General features: G+C 44.4%; 1 protein-coding gene across 1 annotated transcript; it reads right to left on the bottom strand.

Moving 5' to 3' along the window:
* Positions 1 to 274: 274 nt before the first annotated feature.
* LOC311258140 (uncharacterized protein) lies at positions 275 to 8,362 on the bottom strand. The gene is made up of 11 exons (XM_084354211.1): positions 8,222 to 8,362; positions 7,326 to 8,007; positions 6,916 to 7,156; positions 6,583 to 6,662; positions 6,436 to 6,479; positions 5,780 to 5,982; positions 5,079 to 5,329; positions 3,023 to 3,145; positions 2,169 to 2,364; positions 1,826 to 1,852; positions 275 to 672 (listed from the first exon to the last, which is right to left on the bottom strand). Exons 2-11 carry the CDS (start codon positions 7,944 to 7,946, stop codon positions 407 to 409), a joined length of 2,052 nt encoding a protein of 683 aa, XP_084210337.1. The 5' UTR covers positions 7,947 to 8,007; positions 8,222 to 8,362; the 3' UTR covers positions 275 to 406.
* Positions 8,363 to 12,308: the final 3,946 nt, after the last annotated feature.

Here is a 12,308-nt window from a genome sequence, read left to right on the forward strand (position 1 = left end):
CTGGACTCAGTAGTGACAGTGGCAGAGAAGGACCGTGGACAAACAGCCACCACCCTCTGCACAGCACCTTCACCAGGCGGAGCAGCACGTTCAGAGGACGACTACTGTCCTGGTCCGGCTCCACCGACAGACTGAGGACCTCTTTGGTTCTTTGGTTCTCTTTGGTGCAGCGTTACACTTTGCACAGGAAGTCAGTCAGTTAATGGAACTTGGGGTTGTAGTACCACTCCCATGTTAACAATACAACACAGTAACATCAACACACAACACAATACAAGATTACATCATATTTTACAGTAGCTGTTTGCTTTGGCACTTCTCTAATGGTTTGGATCAAAATGGTCATTTAGAAACGAGTCTGACGGGGTTTTAAATCCAGACGCTCAAGGCTGGGCTTTCAGATCAGTCAGTTGCTCAGCAGCTGATCAGCCAGCTGGTTGTAGTTCATCCTCCTCAGGATCTCCTCAGTGACCTGCTTGGCCCCCTCAGCGTGGTACTGCTGGACCATCAGGTCCACGGTTCTGATTCTGTCTGCTGCCTCCAGCCGACAAACGGGGATCGGATCAGACTGCAGATTCAGGAGACGCTGGAAGGTTTTAAAATCCTCCAACTCTAGATTTTTCAGAATTCGATGCAGCAGGAGGGTCACATCCACTGACTCTGAGACACAAACTGGAACAGATGAGACCACAACACTGGTTACACTGGATTCAAACTGGTTACACTGGATTCTATTACAATGGATTCTAACTGGTTACACTTGATCCATAGGGACCACCATCACATCCCTGGATCTGTAAAGACCACAACACTGGCTGGTTTCACTGGATTCAACAGGATTGGATTCAATATTTACAGAGAAACCATGAAGTGGTTAAACTGGGTTTATAGAGACCACAGTTACGGAAGCCCTAAAGGGCCATGCATTCATACATTTTATTTCCTCCGTTTTCCCGTGATAACGAGTTTATTTCATTTGTTTTCTCAAGATCTCGAGTTATTATCTCAAAATAACAACTGCTGTTTTCCCGAGATAACGGGATAATTTTCTCGAGATCTCGAGATAACAAAAGTTTGTTTTCCCAAGATAACAATATAATTAATTTGAGATCTTGAGAAAACAAAACGATAGTGTAGTATATTAAATGATTGCAGGAAACATCATTCAGTGTAGCAATGTCAGAGGAGCAGGAGCATATCAATCACAGCGTCACGTATCTTTTCAATCAAGGTCTGACACAGGCTGAAATAGCATTATGCCTTGCTATTACAGATAATGTACACATTAGTGTGCATAATCTAAAAAGACGGTTAGCAAGGCTTCAGCTATATCGGAGGCGCAATCTAAGTGAGCCTGATGTCGTCGTTAACTACATAGCTGACTAGCTACGAGGTCCCGGGCGTCTCCATAATCTCAGGCCTATCATATCACAGTCATTATCTCGAGATCTCGAATTAAGTATACCGTTATCTCGGGAAAACAAATGAAATTAACTCGTTATCACGGGAAAACCGAGGAAATAATATATAAAATAATAATAAATAAATAATATTTATTCTTTAAGATGATGTTTTGTGATGATCTCATCATAAATTGTTTTCTTATCATCACTTGATTACTATTCAATAAATTACATCTTTATCAACTCATTGCATAATTTTGTTTTTGGTCATATTTAACCGTTAAAAATCATTTAAAATTGTAAATGTAATATTTAGGCCTGTTATTATCTGACAATATTGATTAATTGACATGAAGTGAAGATAAACTTCAGAAGTAAATGAGATGAAGACGAAGATGAAGGTGTGTTTGTGTTGATGTTACCTTCAGTGTGGGGGGAGGAAGCAGCAGCTGCAGGAAAACAAACAGTGACATCAGAAAATCTTCACGTTCAATAAAGTTTCATCTTTTATCTCAAAAACAAACTGAAAGAAGATAAACTTTAATCTGATTGGCTGGTAACTCAGGGGCCAGCCAGTCAGACATCTGCTCTTATGTTGCCATGGTTACCATCACCATGCCCCCTGCTTTTATGTGTTATGCTACTTATGTGTTTATGTTTTGTGTTAGCATGTTAGCATGCTGTGTTAGTATGTTGTGTCAAAGTGTTAGCATGTTGTATTAGCATGTTGACGTGTTGAATTAGTGTGTGTGACAGAAGATCTACCTCTCAGCCTGACGACTTGGCGCCACACCACAGGCTCTACGGAGCCAATCAGCCAGCCAATCAGACAGAGAGGAGTCACGTGACTCCTCTCCGACAGCTGCAGTTTCAGAGACATGTCAGCCTCCAGAACCTCCAGCTGCACCTGAAACGATGGCAGGAAGTTGTTGTAGTCGCTGAAGTTCACAAACTTTGAGCTCTGAAACAAAAAAATGTTTAGTTTAGTTTTTCTTTAAATCCTGATTGAAAATGTGACATTTTCTGGTGTTTGCTGCTGGAACTGACTCAGTAGTTCAAATTTACGGGAAGTGCTGAATGAAGTTTAAGTGTCATTTTAAGAATCGGCACTTAGTCAGCATGAAGTATAACCTCAACTGGAAAGGAGTTGAAGACAGTTGAAGTGTCGGAGCAACTGTAAGTAAAGAAGGCAGCTGAAATGTCATTTAAGGCGCAAAAAAATCACCATGGAAACATTTGAAGTGATTGAAATTGATAAATAAGTGGCAGAAAGGGCAGTTGTAGTGTCAGATGAACTGATGAAAGCAGTTGCAGTGTCAGATGAACTGATGAAAGCAGTTGCAGTGTCAGATGAACTCATGAAAGCTGTTACAGTGTCAGATGAACTCATGAAAGCAGTTGCAGTGTCAGATGAACTCATAAAAGCAGTTGCAGTGTCAGATGAACTCATGAAAGCTGTTGCAGTGTCAGGTGAACTGATGAAAGCTGTTGCAGTGTCAGATGAACTCATGAAAGCTGTTGCAGTGTCAGGTGAACTGATGAAAGCTGTTGCAGTGTCAGGTGAACTGATGAAAGCAGTTGCAGTGTCAGGTGAACTGATGAAAGCAGTTGCAGGGTACCTCTGGCTGGATGAAAACGGTGGGCTGTCCACTCAGTTTGTACGTCTGATTTGGGATCAGCTCACAGTCAGGTATTGTTTCCACATATTCTGCTCTGATTCGTTGCTTACACGTCTTTATCACCTGGAGGTCAGATCAGATAAAGTCAAATAGAGCCTATAATCAATACCAGGTACATTTTCATTTGTTCCAAATCATGTTGTACAAGTTTCTTTCCACATTCAAAGTCTGAGAAATTAACGTAAAGGTTCAGTTACTTTTAATAGATTGTCTGCACAGTTAAAAGGTTTCAGTTCATTTCATTTATACCTTGAAGAGGACAAACATGATTTTATGACCACGTAAATTAAGAGATCGCTTTCATGCTAATTGTCATTTTCAAAGTCACTGAGTCATGAAGATAATTTAAAAAAACTTTAACAATTGATTGATTCATTATTTGTCTCTGCACTTGTAGTAAAAAATACTTTTATTTACATTGAGAAGAACTTTTAATGCTTCAAGTCAAACCGTTTTTTTAATTCCTTAAAGACTTGTTAATCAATACTGATAACTCATTAAAATATATATTCCTATTAATCTGTCCCAAATCTAGTGAAACTGTTAAACATCTAAACTAGGGCCGGGACTTTAACGCGTTAATTAAGATTAATTAATTACACAAAAATTAACACGTTAAAAAAATTAACGCATTTTAATCGCACTTATTTTTGCACCGCGGAACGTTTCTCACTGGATGAGTTTCAGGCGTACCGATTATACTGGAGCACAATTATTTAACGAGTTAAAAAGCCGCAGACACTGGCGCCCTGGCAATAGCAACATGAGCAAGACAGCACGCTGTCCAGCTGCTCTCTCAGGCCGGCCTTGAAAGTGAAAGTGAAAGTTAAAACTTTACCTAAAAATCCTTGTCGCTGCTGAATCATTGTGGGTGATTATTTATTATTTATTTCACTCGTAAGGTCGTGTAATAAGCGGGATAATGTATAGTTACATTACATTATCCCTTACTTACATCAGGCTGAGTTCAACAAATCAGTTTATGCTACTGCGATTTTAAGTAGTTAAATACAGTAATCATCATAGTGTAGTGGCAGGAAAGACCATTTACTAAATAACGTGTTACTTAAACATTTTTCATTGTGCTGTGCTCTAAAAATAAACTAACAAACTAGTGTAGAGTCCTGTATAAGGAGTGTTCAGCTTAAATTTTCCTCTTAAATTTAGGTTCTCGGGAAAATTGCATCTTATCAGGTAATCAGGTAATTAATGAATTAATCGATAATTTGCATCCCTAGTCTGTTGGTCTTGGTTAAGTACCACCTTGAAAAAAACAACAACAATGTTTTGTTGCTTAAGCTTCTGTATTCAGTCATTATTCAATGGTATACTAAAACCCATATGAAAAAAAGTGCTTCTCACTGTTCTCAGGTCAAATATTTATATGCGATTAAAAATGCGATTAATTTCGATTAATTAATTACAAAGCCTCTAATTAATTAGATTAATTTTTTTAATCGAGTCCTGGCCCTAATCTAAACATAGCAATTTAATTAAAATCTCATTAGAGGCCTCTGGACGTGGGACGCCTGCTCCACCCACTGAGCTGCTCTACCCACTGAGCTGCTCCGCCCACGGAGCTGCTCCACCCACTGAGCTGCTCCGCCCACTGAGCTGCTCCACCCACTGAGCTGCTCTACCCACTGAGCTGCTCCACCCACTGAGCTGCACTACCCACTGAGCTGCTCCGCCCACGGAGCTGCTCCACCCACTGAGCTGCTCCACCCACTGAGCTGCTCTACCCACTGAGCTGCTCCGCCCACTGAGCTGCTCTACCCACTGAGCTGCTCCACCCACTGAGCTGCTCCACCCACTGAGCTGCTCTACCCACTGAGCTGCTCTACCCACTGAGCTGCTCTACCCACTGAGCTACCACAGCCCTGAATAGAATTTGTTGTTTGATAGAAATTAAATGGATGAAAGAGACTTAAGGTTTTGATGGTGACTGTGGGCGGGGCTTATGTATTTGCCATGTCTGTGGGCGGGGCTTATGTACCTGAGTGAGGCAGACGTTCCTGGGCAGCAGCAGGACAAATAGCGAGGAATCACTGAGCCGATGGAAGAGCAGCACAAGGCCACCGATCGCACCGCGGGAGGAGTCCGTTAGTGCGATCGGAAACACCAAACCAAAACACGAGAAGCCGGAGATGTTGATGATCACATGACTGTCTGTCACATGACCCGGTGTGATGAAGTCCACGCTGTCCCCGGTGACGTGAGCTACGGACAGGAAGTGCTGAGCACAATCTGCAAAGGAGAAGAATTTACAAAAAAAAACCCAAAACTTTATTCATACGGAGAGCGTCGACGTGATGACAGACGTTTCTGTTATTGATCATAGATCATCAGTGATCACTGCAGCAAGGAGCTCAAAGAGAGTCACAGACAGAGAGTCCTGACCCTGGTCTAAGTCCTGACCCTGGTCTGAGTCCTGATCCAGGTCTGAGTCCTGACCCTGGTCTGAGTCCTGATTCAGGTCTGAGTACTGATCCAGGTCTGAGTCCTGATCCAGGTCTGAGTCCTGACCCTGGTCTGAGTCCTGATTCAGGTCTGAGTACTGATCCAGGTCTGAGTCCTGATCCAGGTCTGAGTCCTGATCTTGGTCTGAGTCCTGACCCTGGTGTGTGTGTGTGTGTGTGTGTGTGTGTGTGTGTGTGTGTGTGTGTTGATGGTCCTCTGGATATGTGTGTTGCTCACCTAAGAGGCAGTGCGGCAGGTGGACTCGGTGGAAACTTCCTGTCAGCAGTTTGAACCTGAACAGCGGTCCGGCCGGCCTCAGACCTTTAGTGGACAGGAAGTCCAGGTCCCAGGGGACGGTCTGATAGACCACGTCACCGACGCCCTCCAGCAGCAGACCGGTCACACTGCAGTGGAAAACTCCCAGCTGCCGGCAACACAACCTACAGACACAACAGCAGTTGGACTGATCCGTTTATCAACGCAGCAGGAAGTTTGAATTCATGTGAATTCATCTGTTTATCAATAGAAATCCGTCCTGACTGAGCTGACCTCCAAGTGCACACAGTCATAAATGGAGGAAGCTAATGTAGCTTATTAGCTCTGTTTCACATCCAGTTGTATTGACTGTAGCTAGCATGTTAGCAGTTAGACAAAATTACAACATTTAAACTTGGATGTTAGCATTAGCATCAGTCTGTTAGCATGTACGTAGCCATCATGTGCATATTTAAGAAGAAAGAGTCAACTTAGCTACAGCTGATAAAGTCTGTCGCTAACAGTTCATTAATATTGATTATTGATGGTTGTCAAACTGAGAAGGTTAGTAAAGCGTCACAGATACTGAATATGATGGTTCAGTTCTGCTTCTGTTCTGGTTCTCTGGAGTGTGTTACCTGAACATGTTGCCGTCCTCGGAGACTTCAGGTGTAATCTTCACCTAAACAGATCAAACAGCTGATCAATCACACACCTTAACACATTGACCAATCATCCATCAGCATCAGTGATATCACAGTTACAGGTGTGTCTGAGGTCATTACCACTGTTGTGTCCACATTTGTCTCCACTCTGATGTCAGACGATGTCTGTGATGTCACTCCTTGTCCTCGCAGACAGACACCTGCAGCAGGATGACATCATCACATCACATGACCAATACAGAAACCCTATTCAAGATCAATGTGTTATTGATTAAATTAATCCCCGCCTGTCCAGTAAGAGCCAGATTAGCACAAAGAGTGGAAGCAAGGGGAACTGTTAGCCTAGCTTAGCATAAAGAGTGGAAGCAAGAGGAACTGTTGGCCTAGCTTAGCATAAAGAGTGGAAGCAGGGGGGAACTGTTAGCCTAGCTTAACACAGTTTGTGGGACGTACTGAGCGATGGGACGACCTTCAGTAGTACGTTCGTGGCGACGTTCTCCGCCTGTTTAGGTCCAAAATGTTCTTGCAGAAGTCTTGCTGTCGTCGGCCTGTCTGCGTGCTGCAGCTGCTCTCGACCAATAGGAGGGAGGCTTTCTCCAGTCATGTGATCACTGACCAACCACTGGAAAGATCTGAGCTCATCTGAGACGAGACACTCCAACATCTCTGTGAGGACACACGGCCCTGAGGAACTCTGGGAAATAAACAGAGGGCAGCAGAGTGACTCACTGATGACATCACACCTCAGGGTGATGACACACTGATGACATCACACCTCAGGATGATGACACACTGATGACATCACATCGATCTGAGACAGGTTCTGAATTTAAAAGTGACTGGATGACATGTGGACTACCCACCTGGTCCTTGGCTGGACCATCTTCCAGCTCCAGCAGTAAGAAGGGCTCTGACTGGCTGAGGGCTTGATAAAACACCTCCTGGGCCTCGTCCCCCTTTCTGAGGACCAGGTCCACCAGAGCCCGGTTCTTGTCCTTGTGGACTGCGTAGACGTGGACGGCCGCCCTGTTGGCAGCATTTAGGATCTTGTGGTCCTGCAGGATGTCCAGGACGGCATCCACCCGCTGCATCCTGCTGATCAGCTTCCTGCGGCGAGTCATCACAAAGCCTGGATCCAGTTTCTGAGAAACCCGAGGAGGAGGTCCCTGTGGGTTCGCTGTGTGGCGCAGGGACAGCCAATAATCTCGGCCAATCACTCTCAGCGCTGCCTTCAACACACTGAGTGCCCCGTTGTCATGGTAACACCTCAGCAGGGTTTTGGTGGTGCTGTAGGCATCGGCGGTGCGGAGCCAGCTCGGGGGAACGGGGGGGACGTCCTGCAGGAGGTCCTGACTCAGACTCCAGTTGAGCCTCCACAGCTCCACCTCCTGCAGCTCCTGCAGCTCCAGAAGCAGCAGCTCCTCCACCTCAGGATCACCTCTCCACGTCTCCACGCTCACACGTCTCTTCAACACATTACCCATGATTCAGTCTATCAGGTCACGGCCCTGTTCTGACTGACAGGCTAAGAGAAGAACGATCCTCCTGTAAGACGAGACGAAGGGAACAACAAAACGTTACACAGAGTACACGAGACGTTAACAGACGTGAAAACAGGGTGAGACGGAGACAGAACATAAATGAGTACAGGTTCTGTGGTGCCGTTTCTGCCACTATGAGCCATTTCCTCAAACAAGTACACAGTTTAGCTTCTAGGTACAACATGATCAATCACAGCGAGAGGTACAGGTGGACCTACCAGCAGTCACTTCTGAGGGAGGGTCCACAACAGGGACATCTGCAAAATCAAGGGATTAATTATGATTATTTATCATAACAACATAAAGTGACACACAAACAGCACAGAGACATCTCAGACCTGCCAGGAAGTGAAACTACGTTCTGTGTCAGAGGGAGAGCAGAGAGACAACTTCCTGCTTTATAGACGACGACTGAAACTTTCACTCGTTTTCTGGTTCACTTCAAACCGACCAACACGCTGAGGCAGAAACTTGTCCATCCTGAGGACAAACACCCAGCAGGCATAAACAGAGTGATGTAGTTGATGCTGTTCAATGCGGCAGGACTGCACAGATTTGTACATCGGGGAGACAAAACAACCTCTCCATGAACCAATGGCACAACACAGGAGGACCAACTCCTCAGGTCCAGACTCTGCTGTCCACTTACATCTGAAGGAGACAAATCATTCCTTTGATGTAAACATGCTGTCCAGAGAAGACAGATGGTTTGAAAGAGGAGTAAAAGAATCCATCTATGTCAAAGTGGAACGACCGTCTTTGAACAGAGGAGGTGGCCTCAGACATTACTGATCACCCACCTACAATGCTGTACTGAGTTCTCTCCAGACAGCTTAACAGCCGTTCACACCTGGGCTCACCTGGCCTGAGCAACCCACATGAAGGCCGGTCGGGCCAACAACCCACAAGTGGCCCTAAAGATTCTGAAACTCAGAGCTCAGTGTTGGACGTCTGTTACAGCTCGCGCCGTCATTCGTTAGTAGGTGTGTGTGTTTTTTTTTGTTTCTTTTTATGTACAGAGTGAGAGCTCCTGTCTCCCCAGAGGATCGTGTGGCTCTCGCAAGTCATTGGGTCCGCATCCCTGCTGTGGCAGTGAGGGATTGGCTGTTCCGGGAAGCGGGGACTACAAGAGTTGGCAATACCAGAGGACGTGTGGATCGCTAACGTGCCAGCATTCACCAAATTCTGCGAGCATCGTTGTACTGTGAAAATTAGAAATTCGTTAGAGTGTGTCTGTGAGTGTGCGTGTGCTCTGGGTAAAACCAGAGCAAGAGTGTTTGAGGTTAGGGAAGCAGTAGGGGTGAGCTGCCTTTTTCTTTACGCCAGTTTTCTCCTGTTTTTGATTAGGTTAGGGAGTTAGGTTCAGCACTTGTCTTTTGTTTCTTTTCTTTTTCATAGGGCTTAGATAGATTCGGACCCCGGAGTTTAGATCTGTGTTTTGTTTGTTGTTTTAGGCTGAGCTCACCCTGAAGCCACGCTTCACACTTGTATATAGAGCAGCTATTCACTGTACATAATTGCACTTATCACTCGTGTTGTAAATAAATTGTTTTTTGTTACTCAACTTACACCGTGTTGGGTGTCGGTTATTTATGTTAGGCTCGGCTCTCTCGGTCGAGCGTAACAACGTCCGTTATGTTCAATGAGTTAAAGACCTGAATTCAAAATGTTACTGCAGTAGAAGTACACAGAGAAACATCATGTCAGTAAAAGTAGTGAAACACATCAGACACTCTTCATCACTTTTAATAAACTCCACCTGCTGTTTGTACCAGTCTTCATCCATCAGATGAAAGTAGTGGAGTAAAAGTATTTCGGTGAAGTAAAAGTACTGTGAACCCTGCAAACAATGTTCCCAGTGATCCCAGTGAGTGTAGTTGGTTCTTACCTTTGTCTCTCAGATCTTCTTCACCAGCAGACGGATCAATAATAAAACTGATCAAAACTAATAACTCTCAATAATAATTTGATGGTTTTCACCCCTTTTATTTACAGCATTTCCAGCCAGTCTGCCTCTGATTGGCTGCTTTTGGTATCCTGATTTGGGTTCTGGTCAGGTGGTGACGAGCTGCAGGTCACTGGTGGTTTTTAAAATGTTTTTAGAAAGTAGAACTTTCCACTGAGAAACGGGTCATCTAAAAAAAGATAAACACACAAGCTGATCATTAATAACTGTGATCAGTGAGGGGGACGGTGGAGGATGGACAGAAGGAGACAGACAGATGTTGTCTTCAGCCTGAAGAGATAGAACCAGTTTGATTAAAGTCTGGATCAGCTCCACTGATCGTTATACTTTAAGTGATTTCTGCTCTTCCTGCCTGAGTGGTTATAATCAATATATCTAATCAGGTTATTGATGAATAAGAAGAAATTCAGGAGGAGAAAATTCTCAAACTGAAATTTTGTTTTGTTTAGACTGACAGAGACACTGTGACACAGAGACACTGAGACATCTTGCCTTTCCTCACCACCCTGATCAACTCCTCCCTCACTTCAGTATTCCAGCTCCTTTCAAGACAGCTACAGTAAAGCCACTGCTAAAGAAACCCACCCTGGACTCAGCTGACATCCAAAACTACAGACCTGTATCTCTTCTCTCGTTCCTCTCTAAAACCCTGGAACGTGCTGTCTACAACCAACTGTCCTCCTACCTTTTGCAAAACAACCTTCTTGACCTCCATCAGTCAGGCTTCAGGACTGCTCACTCCACTGAGACGGCCCTCCTCACAGTGACGGAGTCGCTCTGTGCCTCCAGAGCCTCGTCCCACTCGTCAGTCCTCATCCTCCTCGACCTATCTGCTGCGTTTGACACAGTCAACCACCAAATCCTCCTCTCCACTCTGGCATCGCTGACTCTGCTCTAACCTGGTTCACATCATACCTGACAAATCGCTCCTTTCAGGTCACCTGGAATAGATCACTGGGCTCTGCAATCACATCACTTGGATTCTCTTACCACGGTTATGCTGACGACACCCAGCTGTTCCTCTCCTTTCCCCCGTCCTCCAACACCCATGTTGCCACGCGCATCAGTGGTGGAACGAACTCCCGACCAATGTCAGGACAGTGCCTCCTGTGTGTGTGTGTGTGTGTGTGTGTGTGTGTGTGTGTGTGTGTGTGTGGAGCTGAGGCTGATGTGATGAAATACTGTGGAAACTTGATGAGGGACAATGTTCAACATGATGACAGACATCTGCTCAAAGCTCTGACAGCAGCAGACGGAGGACGTCCTGCTCTGAGACACCGGCTGGACTTGAAAAGACAACGTTGATTTACAGAGAAACAGGACCAATGGAGACGGGTGGAGCAGCTAGCTGTTTGAGCAGCTAGCTGTTTGAGCTGCAGGACGAGTCACATGACGACGTCTTCACAGGACGAGTCACGTGACGACGTCTTCACAGGACGAGTCACGTGACGACGTCTTCACAGGACAAGCCATCAACCAACATCATGTGATGTTTGTCAAACTCTTCAACGGGTCTTTCAAAAACTTCTTGTCACTGATTCAAAACTTCATGTAAAACTTTTGATAAATGGACGGACAAACTAAAATCCACTTTGAGCTGAATGTCATCATGTCAGTGATTCTGTCTGTTCTCACTCTCACCAGCGTCTTCTCACTGGATCGGGTTAAAATTTGTCCTGAACATCGAGAAACCATAAGGATCAGTTACACAAACGCACCTGAAAGTCTTAATAATACTGCTGGCAGTGAGCTGTGAATGACAGCTTCAGTGTGAATGACAACAGTGTAAACCAGTAAAAGTCCCGGCGGTGCGTCTGTGGTTTGAACTGAACATCTGTCAGTTAAATTAGGCAGCAGACTGAAAGAAACTGGTTTAATGAACCAGGCTGAGGTATAAATAAGATCACTAATTATAAAACAAAACACACAATTCATTGTCGTTTTCAATATTAATTCAAATGTCTCAATAGGACGTCACTGAATTGGAGATCATTTATGCCGCTTGTTAGTATTTTTTAAAATCGTGCAAAAAATGTAACAGTTTTTTCTGATTAAAAAAAAAAACTGATAAAAACTCGTCACACAATATTTTGACTTAATCTCATTTAACTTTAAGTCAAACAGACATCTGACTCTCCGTCATCAGTAATAATTAATTGGATTAATAATTCAATGTTAAGGACCTGGTTCATAATCAAAATTAACTTCCTGTTTCATTCATCCGTTTGAAGGAGAAAATAAGACATTCACACGGTTGTTGTGCAAACAGGCTGCTGTGCACTGGTTTTACTGGTTTTACTGGACAGTTAAATACAGTTTGATGAGTTTCAGATCGACTA

This window comes from Pagrus pagrus, assembly GCF_965226575.1.
Source record: "Pagrus pagrus genome assembly, chromosome: 6".
NCBI classification, from domain to species: domain Eukaryota; kingdom Metazoa; phylum Chordata; class Actinopteri; order Spariformes; family Sparidae; genus Pagrus; species Pagrus pagrus.